Source organism: Lycium barbarum, chromosome 6 (genome assembly GCF_019175385.1).
Source record: "Lycium barbarum isolate Lr01 chromosome 6, ASM1917538v2, whole genome shotgun sequence".
NCBI classification, from domain to species: domain Eukaryota; kingdom Viridiplantae; phylum Streptophyta; class Magnoliopsida; order Solanales; family Solanaceae; genus Lycium; species Lycium barbarum.
Genome location: NC_083342.1, coordinates 115,956,654 through 115,977,919, shown reverse-complemented (window position 1 = coordinate 115,977,919; position 21,266 = coordinate 115,956,654). Strand labels below are relative to the sequence as shown.

General features: G+C 34.3%; 2 protein-coding genes across 4 annotated transcripts; one reads left to right on the top strand and one right to left on the bottom strand.

Moving 5' to 3' along the window:
* The first annotated feature begins 1,078 nt into the window (after positions 1–1,078).
* Positions 1,079–7,159, top strand: LOC132645720 (3-phosphoshikimate 1-carboxyvinyltransferase 1, chloroplastic). The gene is made up of 8 exons (XM_060362877.1): positions 1,079–1,645; positions 3,011–3,255; positions 3,565–3,718; positions 4,585–4,799; positions 4,885–5,002; positions 5,219–5,429; positions 6,163–6,224; positions 6,618–7,159. The coding sequence occupies exons 1-8, from the start codon at positions 1,163–1,165 to the stop codon at positions 6,834–6,836; spliced, it is 1,707 nt and encodes a 568-aa protein (XP_060218860.1). The 5' UTR covers positions 1,079–1,162; the 3' UTR covers positions 6,837–7,159.
* A 1,916-nt stretch (positions 7,160–9,075) lies between these two features.
* On the bottom strand, positions 9,076–20,331 carry LOC132645719 (receptor-like protein 15). Of its 3 annotated transcripts, XM_060362876.1 has the most exons (5): positions 19,592–20,331; positions 16,397–16,546; positions 16,178–16,324; positions 10,220–13,506; positions 9,076–9,410 (listed from the first exon to the last, which is right to left on the bottom strand). In XM_060362876.1, exons 1-4 carry the CDS (start codon positions 19,935–19,937, stop codon positions 11,324–11,326), a joined length of 2,826 nt encoding a protein of 941 aa, XP_060218859.1. In that variant the 5' UTR covers positions 19,938–20,331; the 3' UTR covers positions 9,076–9,410; positions 10,220–11,323. The 3 variants fall into 3 exon arrangements, with proteins under 3 accessions (XP_060218859.1, XP_060218857.1, XP_060218858.1); XM_060362874.1 differs by having other exon boundaries at positions 16,178–16,546; positions 19,592–20,328; XM_060362875.1 differs by having other exon boundaries at positions 9,076–13,506; positions 16,178–16,546; positions 19,592–20,328.
* Between the last annotated feature and the right edge of the window lie 935 nt (positions 20,332–21,266).

Below are 21,266 nucleotides of genomic sequence, written 5' to 3'. Positions count from 1 at the left end.
CTACTTTTTACGTGTGGTTGAAGAACTAAATAGTATTAAGCACAGATTGAAGCATAACACAAAGGAGAGAAAAATAATTTGATTTTCAAGGTCAAAATGTAGGACCTAGGAGTGAGCTCTCTGTCTTTCATAGCTAAGGTTGAGGGTTCAAATTTCATCAATAGCGCAATATTCCCTTTCCGTTTCCCCCTCCTGTTTCCCCTCCTCCTCCCCTAATATAATACAGAACTTATTGTAAATATAAATGTTACAAACGTAATTTCACTATAGTTTGCTCATTTGTGGGGTTCAAGACTTCAAGCAAAAAGACTCCCACCTACTCCTCAAGACAAGATTTACCAAGCAACTTCAATCCCCCAAGAGTTTTTAGAAAAAAACGAAAAGAAGATAAACCACCTACCACAACATACACAAGTATAGCTCAGAAAAGGAACTTATTACCTTATCGAATATGGTCTACTATGCATTGAGTAACCAAACTTTTAAAACAATAAATTGACCAGTTTGCTATGTCGAAAATAACCTTTTCTTTTAAGCAGATACATAAAACATACTAATACTTCTAAAAATATTATTACTTGCTAGCATCAGAATAACTACATGAAATTAAAACACTTGGTAAAAGATGTAAGCATTCTTTTAGTACTTAAAAACACTTTCTTTTTCCTTACGGTTTTAATTTGTAGATTCTTGGGGGAAGGAAAAATGGGAAAGGGTAATCAAACTTTTATCGACAAAGCGAAAATTTTAATATCTAATCAACTGGGCTACTACTGAGGCCTCATTTGTTTTCATAAAAAGTAAGACGTATGAATCTAAATACATATTTAAATGTTTAAGATGTTGTCTCTGGATCTGAACAGAATAATTAAAATTGTTTTTTTCCAACATCTGAATATGCAAAATTTATTTATTTTTAAACATATTAAGTGTACAACATAATTAAATATTAGAAAAATATAAATTTAATAAATAAAATCATAATTTGATAATAAAAATGAAAAATTAAGGGACCAATTTTGCAAAAGCACTCAACTAAGCCCATTAGTCAAATACACAACTACCCTCAAAAGTAATCCTCAACAACCCTTGATGGCTTGACTCTAAAAAATTCAGTGACAAAGTTGGTTGGTGAAGCTGACATAGTAGTAGGACTCCTTATATGCTTAATTGCCTAACCCCATCACCCTTCAATCGACCTACCATAACCATTTTCTTGAAAACAAACCAAAGTTTTGGTGTTCAACAACTCCAAGAACTCAAAAAAGGAGTGAAAAAACAAAACTTCAGAGAAATGGCACAGATTAGCAGTATGGCACAGATTAGCAGTATGGCACAAGGGATACAAACCCCTAATCTCAATTCCAATCTTCCCAAAGCCCAAAAGGGTCATCTTTTTTCACATTCTTTATTCTTTGGATCAAAGAAAGTAACCCAAAATTCAGCAAAATCTTTAAGGGTGTCTAAAAAAGATTCAGGTTTGAGGGTAAAGGGGTCACCTTTTAGGATTTGTGCATCAGTGGCCACTGCACAGAAGCCTGATGAGATTGTGTTGCAACCCATTAAAGACATATCTGGCACTGTTAAGTTGCCTGGTTCTAAATCCCTTTCTAATCGTATTCTCCTTCTTGCTGCCCTTTCTGAGGTAAAGTAACCAACTTTTTTCTTTCTTTTGTCCTTTGAGTTTGATATTTGATGGGTTGTGAACTGAATTGACTTGAAGATTTGGTCTTTTTCTATTTGGTATAATTAGTTGAATGTGCAACTGTGGACATGGTATGTTGTCTTTCATTTGGCATTGTTTTTAACATTAGGAATGCTTTTTCTATGAGGAAAATGTTTATCTTAGGATCTTTCTTGTTTCTTTTTGGTAGAAGTCCATCTTGGCTACGTTAGCCTGATGATGATGGGGGGTTTGGCAGGACCCCTACCTGTATATATATTCAAAAATATACACGGAGGAGCGAGATAGACCTCCAAGATTACATGTAGAATGTTAGGAAGTTATTTTGTTGATCATTTTCTAATGTTCGGTTGGGTACAAAAGTAGGTGGCATATGGTAATTGTATATGGTTTAGGATAGAGAAAGGAATAATCTTATGGTGATCTTTTGAGTTATTAAAAGTTGACCACAATGTCTAAGCATTAATTGAAGCATGTCAAGTTAGATAAGAGTTGGGATATTTACAAAGGAAAATGCCCCATTTTGGTGGAAATATTTTTCTTGAGGAAAGCCTTTTCCTGATTTCAAGGTAATCAAACACTAATAAACATTTTTGTTGAAGAAAATATGTTCCTTGAAATCTGTCGTACCAAACACACTAAGTTGATATATTGGGTTGCAATGGTAATTTGATACTACCTCATTTTAATACCATGACATCTGCATTGAGGTCACATATGATTTAAAAAATAAAAATAAAAAAAATAAAAAATAAAAGAGGTTACATATGATTTTTACCACTTTAACATGTTGGTATTTACCTGATTTTGGAAGTGCTACTTGCAATATTAATCATATTAAGGTACTAAAAGACATAACTTGTTTGCACATCTTGTTTTGTTCTTAATGTTTTGATTTTAATTGAAATTGTGTTGATGTGCGAAATGTTCATCTTTTGTGGCATTGTGTTGCGTTTCTTCGGCATTCATCAGTTCCCTTTCTGAGTTTCTGGCCCTACCAATTTGGCATTAGGGTGGCTTAGGTAAAAATTTGGATAAAGGTGTTTTTTGTTACTTAATTAATTGGCCGAGATGTTTGTTAAAGTAGCACTGTTACTGACACTCTGCCAAAAATATACAAATTAAGTATATGGTAAAAACACTGATGTTATTAGTGTGGGGAAGGGAGCTAAGGGTTGAAAGCAACTCGTAACTCTTGGTATAAGCTGCCAATTATATTCATATTCCTTTGTTTTTAACTATCGTGTGTCATTTTCATATTCTTGATAGTATATGTTATTTTCAAACTTGTGCTGCCATTACATGTCGCTGGCACTTGAATTTCAGGGAAGGACTATTGTTGACAATTTACTGAGTAGTGAGGACATTCATTACATGCTTGGTGCATTGAAAACACTTGGACTTAATGTAGAAGATGACAGTGGAAATCAACGAGCAATTGTGGAAGGTTGTGGTGGGCAGTTTCCTGTCGGCAAAAACTCTGAGGAAGAAATCCAGCTATTCCTTGGAAATGCAGGAACAGCAATGCGGCCATTGACAGCAGCAGTTACCGTAGCTGGTGGACATTCAAGGTTTTTAAATCATTCCTCCTTTATACCTTTTTGTTGTCATCTCTTTTTTCAGTTCCATTTGTTTAATCAATAGCTTAATCTGTTTTTTGGGGAGATAATGGTTGCTGGTGGTTAATTAGATGTCAATTGGGTTTTCAAAGGTTTAGTGGTTAGGGCATGGTGCTCCGAGAGCTTCAGATATGCATTCATACTTTTGTTTGTCACGTGTCTTGCCATCTTTCTGAGTACTTTATTGGAGCTTGTTTCTTTTTTTTGGTCTAGGAAATGTAACTTTGCAGTAACTATCTGTGAATAATTTGTGTTTTACAGGTACGTACTTGATGGAATTCCTAGGATGAGAGAGAGACCAATTAGCGATTTGGTTGATGGTCTTAAGCAGCTTGGCGCAGAGGTCGATTGTTTCCTTGGTACGAAATGTCCCCCCGTTCGAATAGTCAGCAAAGGAGGTCTTCCGGGAGGGAAGGTGATAATTTTAATTTCATTATGTCCACATGTATAATGTTAGTAAGTGGTAGCCTGTTGCTACAATTACCTTAAACTAGAAATAGTATTTTCCCAATGATGAATAGTGTTGTAAATGCAACGATGTCTTTGCTTGAAAAGTTAAATACCTTAAGCTCGGGAGAAACTGGCCCACTTTAGCTTGTTCCAAAAATAGATCTGCATTTGGAACCTGAATAATAAAGCCAAAAGAGGCCTCTCATCAGTTGGATATAGTGAGATGGAACTGAGCGGTGGTGAAAATTGAGCCCAGACCCTCAACCTTGGTCTCATACGTCAACCTCATCTAAAAAGCTTAAGCTATAAGAGAGGGGACACTTTTTTTTAATTTGATTCGTGTCTTAACAAATATGTTTTCTCTTACATCTGAATTATCTTCATTTTCTTTCATACTTAGCTTTTTAGAACTACTGAACCTTTAAGTCTATGTACAAGCATGCAATCTTTCCCTCTCGCCATAGAGTAGATTAGTTTATAGTCAATATATTCATGGATCAAGCATGTATTATAACAAACAAGGCAACTCTAGTCTCTTTCCACTTAACGAGAAGTCCTAAATGCGAAGGCAGAGTTCAAAACTTTTTCAAGTAACTTGCTGCCCCCCTTTATTTTGGTTTGTTTCCTCCAAAAGTCTCTTGTGCCCTCCATTTGATCTCTTCCACTTTCCTTGCTGCTGCTACGAAATTAAAGGGAAAAAATTGATTCTGTAATCTTCTTTTAACATCATATTGATGAATCATAATTCATATGTTGTCTGTGGTTCACTACTCAGCTTCTTATAACCATTTTTGAGTTCTTGCTTAGTTATACTCCCTTCATAACTATCAGGTAAAGCTCTCTGGATCTATCAGCAGTCAATACTTGACTGCTCTGCTTATGGCTGCTCCGTTGGCTCTAGGAGATGTGGAGATTGAAATAATTGACAAACTGATTTCTGTACCTTATGTTGAAATGACACTGAAGTTGATGGAGCGATTTGGTGTCTTTGTGGAGCACACTAGTAGCTGGGATAGATTCTTGGTAAAAGGAGGTCAGAATTACAAGTAAGTCCGATTTCACTCCGTATTAATGTCTTTGATAATCTGGTTCCACAGATCAATGAAGCTAACAGTTACGAGAATATCGTAGGTCTCCTGGGAAAGCATATGTTGAAGGAGATGCCTCAAGTGCTAGCTATTTTTTGGGGGGTGCAGCTGTCACTGGTGGAATCGTCACTGTTGAAGGTTGTGGAACAAGCAGTTTACAGGTATTGCTCATGCCATTAAGATCCTGGGGCCAATCACATTCTAGTCTTTTCCATCTTGTGCTTGGAATTTCTGACTGCACCATAATACTTCCTAAATTTCTTCTAATCACCAGCTTAATTCTGTATATGTACTAAAAAGTAAGAGCTGCACGTGACTGCATAAGGTAATTTTCTAACAAAGGTCTTATTTTGGATCTTTATGTTTCCTTTGTCAAGGGGGATGTTAAGTTTGCTGAGGTCCTCGAGAAGATGGGGGCAGAAGTTACGTGGACAGAGAACAGTGTCACGGTTAAAGGACCTCCAAGGAACTCTTCTGGAATGAAGCATTTACGTGCCATTGACGTGAACATGAACAAAATGCCAGATGTTGCCATGACTCTTGCTGTAGTTGCACTTTTTGCTGATGGTCCTACTACCATAAGAGACGGTATGGCTAGCCTTGTTTCCTGGGAAATCAAATCTAATCAAAGCACTTTCTTTTGATTAAAATATAATTCTGAGCTGATTGGGACCTGGGACACTATTCTTCAATATGAGAGCATTTCCTTGCATAATGAGTCTACATACCGTGATGACCTGAATAAAATGTGCAAAGGTTTCCCTAGGTATTTTAGGGGGTCTGAGGAGAATAGCTTTTGCAATTTTCTGTCCTGTTATTTCTATCCTACAATAGTAATGGCTCTCTGCCTCACCATTTCTGGGTTGATGCAGACACTTCGATATATGTTTGATTTCCTTCATTATGCTACCTCTTTGAAACACTTGAAGAGTTAAGACTCAATATGGCATGCATCATAGAATTTTTTTCTAGATAGATATGTTTTTCCCTCTTAAAATTTGGTGTTAATGACGGTTAAATGCCTATTGGGAGCTGAGGGGCAAAAGAAAAAAAAATCATTTAATATCTTTTTGTTTTCTTCTGATATAAGTAGAATCATCCTTTAATATCATCATCATGTTTACCATTTTGCTAAATTTAGGTTGATGAATTATTTGCGTTGAAATATAAAAAGCCTCCGTGAAATCTGGAATTGTCATAAAGCATGGGTTAAATTTAAATGTCGCAGATTTTCATTTGTGATGAGCATTGTTGTCATATTGTTTTCCTCTCTTCCTTTCTTATTGTGCTAAACATTTTCGATACTCCTTTCTCTGATTAGTTGCCAGCTGGAGAGTTAAGGAAACTGAGCGGATGATTGCTATATGCACAGAACTTAGGAAGGTAAACATCTTAGCTGGTTTCAAGACATGTAAAGCTAACAAGCTAGTCTGTTTGACCAACCTTCCAAAATCTGCTTATGAAAAGTGCTTTTAGAAAAAGTACTTTGGAGAGTAGCAATTTGTGTTTGGTTAATCAATTTGATAAGTACTTTTGCCAATATCAGAGCAGTACTTTGTACTTGGCCAATGTTTTGGCCAATGTTCCAAAAGTGCTTCTGGGAGAAAACTATTTTTTAAGCTTTTGAAAAATTGCTTCTGCTACTTCTCAAAAACACTTATTTTCCCCCTACAAGCTTGGCCAAAACAGACTATAGTTTAATCTTGAAGTTCTTTAAATCTCATTCCATCAATTATTTTGTTTTTCTTACTCTTGACTTTTTGGATGAAATTTCAGTTGGGTGCAACAGTTGTAGAAGGGTCAGACTACTGCATAATCACCCCACCAGAAAAGCTAAACATAACGGAAATTGATACATATGATGATCACAGAATGGCCATGGCTTTCTCTCTTGCTGCTTGTGCAGATGTTCCAGTCACCATTAAGGACCCCGGCTGTACTCGCAAAACCTTCCCCACCTACTTTGACGTTCTCCAGCAGTACTCCAAGCACTAAACCACTTCCCATGTAGAAGAAATTATACAAGAGAGCTATGCACCAGTTTGCCAACCAAAATGGTGCCAATACCAGAAGGGAAAAAGCTTTGATCCATGCTATCAACTTGTTTTCATTTGTCAAGTGATGATGTTCATTGTATTTGTTGAGTAAAGCTTCTTTTCTTTTGACAAGAAACATTCATACTATAGAGTTAAGATGAGCTAGCATGGTTCAGTATAAGCAGTACTATTTTGGAAATGAGGAACACAATTACCTTTATATTTATGCGTGGTTATCCTCTTATTAATTGATTGAATTTAAATGAGAATGTGATTCAGTAATTTTTGTCCAGCTACAGAGCGTACAGACTATATAGCTAAGCCTTGTGATGCTACTGCATTATATGCACTAGACTTTTGTGGAATTCTTAGGTGCTCTGCTGCTGTCAAAATTAGTATACCAAATATGATCTAGTATATAAACAGTAGTATTAGTAATCTGCTACTAATGAGCATCCAAGTGCGTATACGTTGCTAGAAACATTGCTATAATATAAATTGGGGTTTGCAAACGGGCGATTTGGGCTGATTGAACCAATAGATGAGTCATTACTCAACCCTGTCCAAAGGTTACATGGCTAAGATAAGGTGGGTTAAGATAGGCAAAACAATGGGTCCATATTTGACCTGCCCAACTTGATCCAACTTTTAGTTCTTTCTTTTTAGGAAATTTTCTCAAGTGTTCTTGCTATAAGAATATTTAACATTGTATCACCGTTAATTATTATATTTGGTAATAAAAAATAATTACATTATATACCAATATAACATCTTCTGATTGACACCACATGACGAAGATACATCTCATGCCTCCGTATTTTTATGTGTGCCTTCGTATTTTTATGTCTTTAGAGGTTCCATGATATACTGTGGAAGGTCTAGCTACGGTCATGGGACACTAATGTTATTTCACGATTATGTTTGATTCCGCACGATGTTTTGAGTAGGGTTGTACACAGAAAATCAATAATTCGCACCAAACCGATAATTCTAGTCAAATCGGGAAAAAAATTCGACTAGTGGCTTGGTTTGACTTGGTTTAGTGTTGAACAAAAAAACCCGATCATAATTGGTTTGGTTTGGTTTTAACTAAAAAAAAAAAGTCAAATCGAATCAAACCAACCCCACAATACATATATATAAAATTTTAAAATATTTTATACTTAAACATATTTATTTGTAATGGGCTTTATAAATATTTCTTAATTTTTTTCATAGTTTTCGTCTTTTAACATATTATTTCAACCTTGGACTTAGAATTTTGAATGATCCAATAAGTTTTATATCCCAAAGATGTTAGAAACTCAAATAAAGTTTAAATCAAAACCAAACTAATACTAAAAAAACAAAAGTAATTCAATTCTATCACTAGAAATGACAATAATGTTAAATGTTTATTATTTACTTTTGCATTGGTTTAGCTAGTGAAAATACATAACTTTATTTTATTTTTGTCATTTAATTAATACTTGTTAGCCGTACTTATTTTAGCATGATTTCGTACTTTTAGATTATGATCATTTTCATTATGACTTATTAATTAGTAATATTTATTTTATGCGAATTAATTATTTTTTTTGTTGAATATTTTATTAATGTCATCATTCATCTCACATTTTGTATTATTTTCTTAAAAAACACCTTAATTATATAGTTGTATCTTACGATGACTTAAAAATATATTTGAAGTAAAAGTTACTCCCTCTGTCCCTAAAAGATTGTCCTCCTTTCCTCTTTAATCTGTCCCAAAAATATTGTCACCTTTCTATATTTGGAAACAATTTAACTTTATGAGATGATTTACAGTCACACAAATATTTAAGATTTGTTTTGGACCACACATTTTAAAAGTCTTCCTTTATTTCTTAAACTTTGTGCCAAGTTAAACTAGGACAATCTTTTTGGGATGGAGGGAGTATATGCTTTATATGAAGACCTTTCCGAGGGAAAAACCCAAGAAACCGAAAAATCTGAGAAAATATGTTGGTTTGGTTTATAGAATTTAAAACTCAACACAATTGGTTTGATTTTGGTATTTGAAAAGGGCATTTTACATAAATGACTAAGGTTTAGGGGTTTAAAATTGAGCATAGCTACATTTTCAATATTTAAATGGCATAGCTACTTTTTTTCGCTGTATTCATTTTTTTTTCGTTGTATTGAATACAACGATTTTTTTTCCACTGTATTCATGAAATGACTATCTGTATTCATAAACGGGCTCGCTGTATTCATGAATACATCGAGTAAAGCTGAATATATAAAAACATAGATACACCAAAAAATAACAAATACACCCTAAAAAATATGAATACAATCTAAAAAATTAACAAAAAAAACTCAAAAAAATGAATACAATCGCCGTATTCGTGAATACAACAACACCGACCACTAGTTCCAGCCTGATTTGCCGAAAATTTCATAACAACAACGACAGCCCTTATGGCGGCGTTTCCGGCCAGATCTGACGATTTTCGGTGTGTTTGCGGCAGCGTGGTTAGTGGCCGAAGCTTGTTCGCCGAAGCTCCAATGGCTAACAACAACAACAACGAGCATGAGTTGTTATCTCCTTATATAAACAATAAGAGACATGATTGAGCAGTAAATCGTTCAAAAACAACTCAAAATGCTAGACAAGCATCTGAAACTATTTTTGCAACATTATGAAAAATGAACACATAAATCAAATCAGTGGATAGTTTGACCTTACTATTGAAAGATCAAACTGTCCATTAGTCAATGCTACTAGCATCTAGAGAAGCCAATCTTTTGTATAAGTCGCAAATCAACTGGTAAATACAGAAATAATAACTACGCCTCACTCCCAAACAATCAACTGGTAAATATAACCAAAGAATTCCGCCCTGTGAAATGTTAAGAAAATGCTAAAACCACACAAGAGAACAGTTTCTGCAAGCTGTGGGTGAGATAAAAGCAATATTGGAAAAAGCTAGGAACCATTATAACATCTTCAGCTGGATTTATATGGCACTGAAGAAACAAAATCTATATACCTTATTTTGGACAAATATATTTGTTCTTCTAAGTATGCTCTTCCAAGGAAACGCTTTTCAAGAGAACAATTTGGGTGGGTTCTTGTAGACAAAAAATTATCACCCTCAAAAACTACATGTTATACATCGAAGAAAGATTATTTGTTCCCAAGTACAAAATACAATATCGGATTTGACAAGAAGTTGATAAACATAAAGAACGAAAAATGACAACTAGGCAAAAAAATGGAGAAATATGTTAGTCTGCAAAATGAAAGCTGGTTAAAGATTCAACAAAATCCATCATAGAAACTAGAAATGCAATTTATCAATTCGAACGAAGACTCACAGATAAGCAAGCATGAGTTGTTATCTCACTGTATGGACGGTAAGAGACGTGATGGGGCAGGCAAGCTTTCAAAAGCAACTCAAAGTGCTGGACAAACATCTGGAAACAAAATTTGTAATATTGATGAAAAATGAATTCATATATTCCTTCACTCATTAACATATGCATATATAAATCAAATCAGTTGCAAGCACCACTATGAGAAAGCACACCTGGTAAGTATAACAAAAAAATATCCCGTTTTGTGCACAATATGAGGAAACGCTAAAACCACGCAAGAAAAATATTTTGCACGCTGTGAACGATGTAGGTAAAAGCAATGTGATATAAACAATGGACATACCATTGTAAGAACTTCAACGACGTATGCATGGGCACTGAAGAAACAGGATAATACGGTGGAAGCTATGTTGCTTAATCCTCCAAAAATGTTCCCACACTCTTATCAAATCCTTCAAGAATACAGGCCATATCCAGATTATCTCTACTTGTTAATTTTTACCCAGGAATGTTAACTGTCTTCACTAAGATTCAGCTAACTTTAGCTCCTTTACTTAAGGACATTCAGATTCAGGCACTAAGATTGGTTTGGACACACCAATGACAAGAATCTGATAGCTTCAACTGAATAAATGTTTTTCTGCTGAACTTGGTCCGAAAAAGAAAACATTTCATGAACAGAAGGATCAATCCCTACTACTACACAAGTTTATGATAGCAAAATCTACACGTTTAAATGCCATGAAAGTTGATTCAGGTTGCTTTCTTGATAGCAGATTAATTTGAACAGGAAATCATGTAGATTCTTACAATCATAACTAGAAAAGGAAGGTATAAAAATTAAACAGTATACTTACAGCTCTTGTTGCTTGTCATTGTTCTACAATGCAGATTCTCACCTTTTAATTATAGATATTATGAAAGATTGAAAGGTAGCTTTATAACATTTTCACACATGCATCCATAGAAGTAAACAAATAGGCCCCTGAAGATACTGTTGAAATTTCAAAAGTATCTCATAAAAGGTAGTATGTTTTTCTTACTATAATCTTGCACACACTCAGGTCACTTATTTCATCAGGTACGATGAATAACTAGGCAAATCTATCTGGAAGATAAGAGTTTTGCTTCAATAAACTGAAAAACCATTCTGCAAGTGGAGTTGAAGTAGATAAAAGCAGAAACTCCCAGGAATGCCACAACGCATGATGGAACAAAAGTATCCAAAAATGAATCTTTGAATAGATCATCAGTTTCTCCCGGATCTCCTGGATTCGGAACTAATACTGCGCCTGTGCTCCTTCCGCAATTTTCCTGGAGAGGTAATCCACAAAGAAAAGGATTGCCTTCATAGCTGCTAGCATCAAATGTTGCAAACTGAGCCTTCCTATCTGGTGCACGTCCTGATAAATTGTTGTTTGCCACTGAGAACGTTGATAGAAAGTTTAACTGAACCAAATCCGGGGGAATTCCACCACTCAACTTGTTGTTGGATAAGTCCAAGCTTTCTATCTGCTTCATGTTGGAAAATGTCCTTGGAATGGATCCATTCAGTTGATTATGTGATAAATTTAAAGTATGAATATCACTTAGGAACCCACGTTCAGAAGGAATTGGACCTGTCAATCTATTCCTAGAAAAATCGATCCCCGACATGAAATCCAAGATGCTTCCTTTGTATGAATTAGGCCTACTCTTTGAGATGAATTCTATTTCTACCACATATGATGAGAGAACTGGATCTGTAACATATTGGGCTATAACAAGTATGCTTTGATATTCGTACTTCAAGTATCTAGCAATGTCCCATCTAACAATGTCCCAATCAAATACCATATTTTTAAATGTTTGATCATGTGCTTTTCTATAACCAAATGGTATATCATTCAAACATGAAGGTATTAAACCAGAAATGCTATTGAAAGAAAGATCCAGTATGCTGATGTTATGGAGCTGACATAGCTGAAAAGGAATGGAACCTACAAAATTGTTTCTATTTAATAAAAGAAACCTCAAATTTGGGAGTAGGTTGATCCACTTTGGAATTTCCCCTGATAGTTTATTATCCCCAATATCCAGTGTCACAAGGGAAGATGATCTATAAAGAGCTCCTGGCAAAGGTCCTGACAGTTCATTTTTGTGAAGGCTTAAATAACTTAGTGATGATAAATTGAAACAAGGAGGTATTTTATCAGAAAGACTATTCCATGAAAGGTCTAATACTATCAGTTTAACAAGTCTGCAAAAGCCCACGGGTATAGGACCTTTGAACAAGTTCTTGGACACAGCAAGGAACGAAAGGGAAGAAAAGTCCCCTATCCAATCAGGTAGTTTTCCTGAGATCGAGTTATCGCTTAGATTCAACACTTTCAAGTAGGAGCTTGTAACAAATCCAGGTAACAACTGTCCGGAAAAGAGATTATTATCTAAATACAACAACCCGAGCGATGTGAGGTTCCATTTTTTGGGAAATAACTGGCCCTGCAGATTATTATGTGAAAGCTTCAGTGTAAACAATTGGTTACAGCCCATAACCAAGCGTTCAGGTAATTCTCCAGTGAAATTGTTGCTCGACAGATCCAGTGACCTTAACTCACTCATGTTTCCAATTGAATTAGGAATATTACCTTGAAATGAGTTTGCAGACATGTTCAAATACAGTAAATTTGGGAATATTTGGCCAATAGACGCAGGAAAGGGGCCCTGAATATCATTCTTAGACACATCAAGCCAAAGCAAATCAAGATCTTTAGAATCAGCAGGTAACACAAATTGACTCGTGAATGAGTTCTGTGCAAGACTAAGGAACTCCAATCTTGTGTTGTTTTTCAGTAACCAAGTGGGAAGCTTTCCAACCATGGAATTGTAACTGAGGTCAACAACTCTTAAATCATGCTGGGTCAAAAGAAAGCTCGGAATAGATCTACTTTGCTCATTGAGATTGCAGTTTGATAGTCGTAGGACTTTCAGCTGAAATAGAGGTTTCCAGGATGTATTTTCTGTGTCTACATGCAACTCGTTGTTGCTATCAAGTTCAAGAACCTCAAGATTGGAGTTGTTAGCAAATAAACTCAATGAGATGGACCCTTCAAAAAGGTTCAAAGAAAGGGAAAGGTATTCGAGGGAATTGAGTCTAAGGAGATCAGAAGGAATGGTTCCCAAAAGGTTATTTTCAGAAAGTTTGAGGAGACGGAGGGATGTTAAATTGCTGATACATGGAGGAATAGATCCTTTGAAGCTGTTTCGGCTAATATCCAACTCTTGGAGGTTTTTCAAATTACATAAACCTGAAAGGCAAAAAATTGCATGGTCATTGACCACAAAAATGAGAGCAACGAAATCTTTTTTCATAAAATACCTAGGTTAGGGAGGGAGGGGGGAATTAAATTTCTAGACATGACAAGTAATAGCTTAGCCTATTTGGATAGCAAGGATAACTCTTTTTATTTACCAATCTCACTCCATTTTAAGAGTGAAGACAAATAAATTTAAGAAGTCCTAACTGCATGACTATTAAGCAATTGACAAATTCACTTTAACACGCCCTGCCCCAGGAGAAATTGACAAACAAGGCAATGGGTTTCCCTTAGTTTTACTTCCCCTCTTCGTACCTCTCCATTTTCACCTCTAACCACACATGCATTTTTTTTTAATGAATAACTAATGCAACTTATGATGTGTGTGCATATCATATCATCATAATAATACTCTACTAAAAGTGGGGAGACACTAAGCAAAAAGTTGAATTACAAAAAAAGCCCATCACAAGTTGATCAGTGACATTTTTACCCTTAACTAAAAAAAAATCTTCTATTGATTAATCTTTCAATATTTTATATTTCATTAAAGTCTAATAACTATTGCTCCAAAACGTTTCATATAATAATAGCATTGATTCAATATTTACAAGCAGCAAAACTATAACTAATAGCCACTGAATATGAATTGTCCCTCTTCTTATTCATTACCCCACCGTTTCATGTGTTAACAAAAGCACCTATTTATAATTCTTTTCATATTCCTCACTAATGGTCCCTGAATACTCTCATTTATGACCAAATAAATTTAAGAAAGTTTTATAGCTTTCGTATACCACTGTGAGAAAGCAAGATACACATGTATGATTGTACTTTCTTTGCTTCTTTCCCATTTGTGGTTAGAATTTTTTTATTCCTTTGCTCGTGTGTCGTAAGATTGATTGGTAATTTTCTTTAGGAGCTTGACTTCAATTCATAATTTTATCAAGTTTCTGTGTATATTCATGGCTCATCTAAAGGTCTCAATTATCGTACCCCAACTATTCATAATTTTTACTAATAAAAAATATTATTTTTTGTAGATCACTGCAAAGTGTGAAGAGTTAACTATATTGCTTATTATCCTTTTCAAGTTCATAACATCATCACCTCTGAGATTAAATTTTGAAAGAATGAAAAGTTCGTCAGTTTTATCTAATGGTGTAAAAGAGTTTTACTTCTCCAGATCCTTATTTGTGTATTTACTTGATGTTTTAAAATTTTCTTTTTACTGGGCTTGACTTTTACTCTTTTTTTGGTTAAACCTATAAATCGTTAATTCAAAAACTTCATGTTTAACATTTAGTTTTTATATTTTTTTTTCTATACTCTTCTCAATCAATACAAGCATTATAATGCGTTGAGAAGAAAGAAGACTAAAGAAAAATGATGTATAATTCAGTCAGGCAATTTAGTCAAAAACTTATATCATACTATGGTCATGTACTTGTCTAAATATATCAAAAATCTCTTTAATTTTAACCCTTATTTTTTTCTTTGCAAAGTAAAAATAAAATAGAAATATGCGTTTAAATTGATACTTTTAGTATATAAACCCTATAAATTGTTTATATATTGCAATCTTTGTCCAAGTACTTTAAAAAATACAATTAATAATCTTAATAAGTAAGAAATATTATCTTTCAAGGATATCATATTTTCAATACTATTATTTTCTCCAATAATAATAAATATTAGTAGTTTAATAGACTCACCATTCACCATTTTGATCTTGTATTTTCCTCCTTTAAATTCAATATAAGTCACACTATATATTCTAATATTATTTATACAATTTTAATGTGTTTGTATTGATTAGCATGGATACACCAGATACTAGTATATATATCAATCTTAAAAGAAACATCCGTCATTGGTTAAATATTCAACCATTGGAAATCATCTAAGAGCTCATATTTACGGATAATGTAAATTAAATTAAGTATCCAGAGCAGTGTTTTAAAAGGCGTTTTCGGGGCGAGCCCTGGGGCGGGGAGTACCAAAAATGGGTCGGGGCGAAAGTCTCCAAAGGCGTACGCCCAGCAATTCGAGGCGTACGCCCGGGCGTTTGGGGCGAGTTTTTTTTGTTGGGGCATGTTGGGGCGTAAGCCCAGAAAACTTCTTCAAACTAAAACAAAATTTGTTAAATAAGTCCTTAATATAATGTCCAAATTCTCAAAAGTCAACATGTAATTACTCAAATGTTTTAAAAAGGAACTGAAACATTAAATTTAAAAGTCAAACCTTTTTTTATTGCTAGAATGCCTAATATATATTCTTTTCCAATTATTTATCTTGTCTTCTACTATCTCAAAAAAGTAACGAGCAGTCACTTGTACTTGTAAGTAGCATATAATAGATTGTTCTAATTAGTTTTTTTGTGGGAGTGGAGCATATATATATATATATATATATATATATATATATATATATATATATATATATATATCACTTATTTATAGTTTTCTTCAATTTTTTACGCTATTTCACCTATTTAAAAGTATTTATTATAATTATATCATTTTATAAAATACTAAAAATTAAAACCTCATGGGGCTTACGCCCCGTGCCTCGGGGCTTACGCCTCACTGAGGCAAACGTAAAATGCCCCGCCTTACGCCCTCGCCTTTTAAAACACTGATCCAGAGCAATGAGAGCACACCTTCCTCCGGGAAAGAGCCATTTAATTGATTGCCACTAAATGATAAGCTCTTTAAAGATGTCATGGCCCCAAGAGATGGAGGCATCTCACCAGCAATCAAATTAAAACCCAAGTCAAGCATCTCCAGGCCCCTCAAAGTTGTCAACTCTGTGAACAAACAAGTCATTAAGTGTAATGATACAACTCTATCAATTTTCCCCAGGGAGAAGGATTCGTTACCTTGGAATGAGGACCAATTTTCCAGATCATTGGATCTAAAGTTCAAAAACTTCAAAGACATCATGCCACGGAGGGATGGAATTTCTGTGAGCCAGTTGGAACTCAGATCCAACATTTGTAATTTTTTTAACCTCAACACTCCATTAAAGCCTGTATAAAATCAATCAAGGAAATTGCATAATCATCTGTAAAATTTTGAGTTTTGTTTTTTCCAGGTAAAAAGTTAATAAAGCATCAAGATATTAGAACAGTTGCAGGATGCTCTTTCATGAATGCAGATCTATCCTTAAGTTACAGCTAAAAAAGGAAGAAAATGTTTGATTAGATCTTTTAGTAGAGGATAATTAATTTGTGTTTGGAACACACAAGTACAAGTCCGCATGGTTTAATGGCTAAGAGGGGACACCTGAAGAGTGTTTTGTCCAGGTGTGTGCGGGATCGATCCTGCTGGACAATGTTTTAACATTCAATTTTGCTTCTTTAGTTTTTCCAGCAAACTGCAGAAACGGACTAAGAGCCCGTTTGGATTTGCTTATAAGCTGTTTTCAGCTTTGGGCAATTCTGCGAATTGCCCTTTTTTTGGGGTGGTATTTAAATTTTGCCCCTCATATTTGTGGTCTTTAAATTTTGCCCTTCGGCTAAAACCCATAGGTTCCGGGTTCGAACCCCCGCTCAGTCAAAAATTTAAAAAAAAAAATCCAAAGCAGAGTTTAAATTTCGCTATGCCCCCTCCGACAGACTTTTAGTCATGTTTAACTAAAAGTCTGCCGGAGGGGGCAGACTTTGCCTTGAAGCATATATACGTATTTTTTTTTTAACTTTTCAAGGTAAACTTTTAGTAATGCCTTAACTAAAAGTATGCCCCATAAGGCGTAAGTTTGCCTTATAAGACAAAGTTTAAATTTTGCTATGCCCCCTTCGGCAGACTTTTAGTTGTGTTTAACTAAAAGTCTGCCGGAGGGGGCAGACTTTTAGTTGTGTTTAACTAAAAGTCTGCCGGAGGGGGCAGACTTTTAGTTTTAGTTGTGTTTAACTAGAAGTCTGCTGGAGGGGGCAGACTTTTAGTTGTGTTTAACTAAAAGTCTGCCCCCTCTGGCAGACTTTGCCTTGAAGCATATATATATATATATATATTTACTTTTCAAGGTAAACTTTTAGTTATGCCTTAACTAAAAAGTGTGCCCCAAAGACATAATTAAAAGTATGCCCATAAGGCGGAACTTTTCCTTAAGGCATAACTTAAACTTTGCCTTATAAGGCAAAGTCTATGCCTTAAGAAAAGTTCTTGCCTTATGTGGCATAATTTTGTTATGCCTTAACTAAAATTCTGCCCCATAAGGCATAACTAAACTATGTCTTAGGAAAAATTCTGCCTTATGGGGCAGACTTTTAGTTATGCCGGATCCGGCATAACTTTAGCTTTTCCTTAAAGATTGTATGCTGGATCCGGCATACGCTCCCCCAGTCCTGCCTGGCGAAATTATTTTTTTATTTTATGCCTGAGCGGGGGTTCAAACCCAGAACTTCATGTATTCGCCCACCTTTTCAAGCAAAGGGTAAAACTTAAAGACCACAAATATGAGGGGAAAAATTTAAAGACCACAAATTTGAAGGGCAAAATTTAAAGACCACCCCAAAAGAAGGGCAATCCGCGCAAAAAAATGTTCAGCTTTTTTGAGTGTTTGGCTGGCCAGCTTAAAGTCATTTTGTGCTTAAAATAAGCTCAAAAAAATAATTGGGCCCATTTGACTTAGCTTATCTAAAACAGCTTATAAGCTGAAAACAACTTATAAGCCAAAAAAAAAAGTCAGACTACCCCCAACTTATTTTTTTTTAGCGCAGCTTATAAGCATAAGCCCATCCAAACAGGCTCTAAGATAGCTGAGTAACCCACGTTTGGTTTCTTCTTTTTTCTTTTTCAGAAAACAAAATTACAAAGTCAAATAAAAATAAATCAACCAATAAATTATTACTTTTAGATTGTTATATAGAGAATGAAGTTTTTGAAAGTGTACCTAATGAAGCAATCATTGATCGTTTTCAAAAGATGGCTATTCATCGAGTACAATTGTAATGATAATGTGATTCACACTTTTTTATTTATATAAAGAATTTCAATACTCATTTTTTATTATTATTACTGCATGTTAATTTATTTTTGTCAGATAAGTCATAAATCTTGGTCTTTTAGTATAGAGGCTTTAAATTATCAGTGTGCTTTTCTTTTTGGAACTTGTAGTCCAGTGACAAGAGTGTATACTTTGATTTAGAGGATTTGGGCAACATCACTTGGTCAGTGGGACTTGTATGGATAAGATCCCAAGAAGGGCATAATAAGATTAGTTGTTAGCTTCTTCAAGATATTCCTAAATACAGAATGACAAGAAGACGTTATTTTGTTAAGTTGCTTAACCAGAGAATTGGGTTTCATTACTTCTCTCGTTTTTTTCTTTCCGGAATGATGTGATTTACTTAATTGTTTTCTTAAAAAATATGTATTTTCTTAAAATATAAAAATAAATTTAGTTTTCCAAATTTAGTTTTAAAAAAAGGGTTTTCCACATTTTTTCCAAAATTTTATAAAAATCTAGTTTTTTCACATTTTGACAAGAAAAACAATTTTTCCGGATTGAAAAATAAAAATGTCCTAAGAAAATGAAATCATGAAAATCAATATTTTTTAAGACATTTTAAAAAAATAATCGAGTTTTCCATATTTTAAAAAAATTCATGTTTTTAGTTTTGTTTTTTTAAAAAAAAAAAAAAAAGAGGGGGGAGGGGTGTTTAAAGAAAATCGTTTCAATTTTTTTTAAAAAAAAAAATTTGAGACGTAAGCTGAAAAAAAAAATTAAAACAAATAAATACACATGTGGCAAGGAGAGTGTATGTCACTCTCCCATATGAGAGTAGGCACCAACATTTAAGGGGGGTAATTATTCCGTTTTAAATAAGTTTAGGTGAGTAATAACACTCAGGAAAAAATAAGTGTGTCGTAGCAACTTCGGGTATAGTTCGGGAGTAATAGCGTTTTATCCCAATTTATTTCAGCAAACTTGAAGAATCCATGTCTTCAATTTACAGAAAAACTTCACTAGTTTGACATTAATTAATTGCACCATAAGAATATACTCATATCTATATAAGCTACTATTAATCCGCTTGCAAAATAATCAGAAGAAGGAAGAGGAATTTCACCTTCAATGTAGTTATCATCCAATCTTAACTCATGCAGCTCCTCAAAGGGATGAAATAAAGAGGATTCCGGGAAGAAACTATTGTTGTTGAGCTGCAACTCAGATTGTCTTGTATTATTGAGTGAAAGTTTTATCACATGCTTCGTCAATTCACTGCAACCAACCCTTTCCCACTTACAACAATCTCTTTCTTCGCCACCCCAAGAAGAAAGATCAGTCCCATTTGGGTAGTTGAATGCATCTTTGAGTTTCAAAAGAGCAATTTTTTCTTCTTCCCAACAGGCATGTGCATGAAGAAGCACATGAAGCACAACATATAACCTCAAAATCACTAAGAAATCTGCCATGCTTGAAGACTAATTTTATCTCTAAAGTATTAAAGAATTTTGAGTAATTTCTTCATACACCATGATATATATAGTTGTAGTAAAGAGAATGTGGAATTTCTTCGAAATTCTGGTCACAGTGATTGATGAACTATACAATTTACTTTGACTCGGTCAGGTTTGGGCCACTGAGGTTGAAGTATATGGTTCATACTAATTGGAAAAGTTAGCTCTAAATGTTTATTTTTTACTTTTCAGCCAAAAAGAAGCGTTTTTGTTGTCCTCACGAAGGGGTAGTTTGGACCTTGCAAGAATTTTAAGGACCATCTTTGAAACCCCACATGTCCTCAGAGATCAATTAAAGACTAGTTTTTTTTTTTTTTTTTTTTTGCCATTCTAGCATCTGAGATCGAATGGTACAAATTAGAAGAATTATAAACTGTCTGTTGGTCTGTCAGCCACACACAGCTAAAATTTGAGGACTTTTTGTAGCCACGTGTCCTTAGTAACTTTTTACTCTGTCAATTACCAAACATTTATTATGCTCTCAGGTTTGACCCTTTTCGAAAGAAGATATACTTAAAACAAGTCATTCAAACTCCCTCTGTTCACTTTTACTTGTCACGTTTTGACTTTTCACACTGTTTAAGAAATAATGATTAAGATAGATATTTTATCACGATACCCTTATTAAATGGTGTATAATCGTATTAGAGTTGGGAAAATAATTTGAAATGAGTAATAAATGCTAAGGGTAAAATAAGAAAAAAAAAATTGTCTTACCTTGATATGTGAAAATTGACAAGTAAAAATAAAAATCTATAAAAAGAATAGTGGACAAGTAAAAGTGAATGGAGGGAGTATCTTTTAAAAACATCTTGTCCTTAATTAGCGAGGTTGCATATGAAATTATAGTATTTTTGGTAAAAATCAGCGATGGTCTACCTTTTTAAAAGCTCCAGAATGTCGCTCATCTGTTTCTAAATGCTTTGCTTTGAGTCTTGCACCTCTTAACATGAGTCCGCAACTTAAATGACCCAAAAAGTGGTTGTAGGGATCAAAATAACCCAATAAAACAAAAGTTACTAAACTAACCTTTGCGCACTAAATTAGTACGCAATAGGACCAAAATGCAAATTTAGAGTTAAGTCCTATTGTGCACTAATTTAGTGCGCAATAGGAGTTGTATATGTATATTTTTTTTCAATTTTAAAGTTTTGAAATTTTACGTTTTTTTTTATTTTTTATACTTTGACCAACGATTAGTCATGTTTCAAAATGCTGGAATATCAATATTTTATACAGAACCTGATATCTTTTTCTGCGAACAATAATATAAGCTCAATACAT

Excerpts from the sequence above, each read along its gene's own strand:
- LOC132645720 (XM_060362877.1), top strand. The coding sequence starts at position 1,163 with ATGCTTAATTGCCTAACCCCATCACCCTTCAATCGACCTACCATAACC. Across the intron at positions 3,256-3,564 it reads GTAGCTGGTGGACATTCAAG|GTACGTACTTGATGGAATTC; the intron begins GTTTTTAAATCA and ends TGTGTTTTACAG. Across the intron at positions 4,800-4,884 it reads AAAGGAGGTCAGAATTACAA|GTCTCCTGGGAAAGCATATG; the intron begins GTAAGTCCGATT and ends AGAATATCGTAG.
- LOC132645719 (XM_060362875.1), bottom strand. The coding sequence starts at position 19,937 with ATGGCAGATTTCTTAGTGATTTTGAGGTTATATGTTGTGCTTCATGTG. Across the intron at positions 16,547-19,591 it reads GGATGATAACTACATTGAAG|GCTTTAATGGAGTGTTGAGG; the intron begins GTGAAATTCCTC and ends GATTTTATACAG. Across the intron at positions 13,507-16,177 it reads TGGCTCTTTCCCGGAGGAAG|GTTTATGTAATTTGAAAAAC; the intron begins GTGTGCTCTCAT and ends TTTGCCTTTCAG.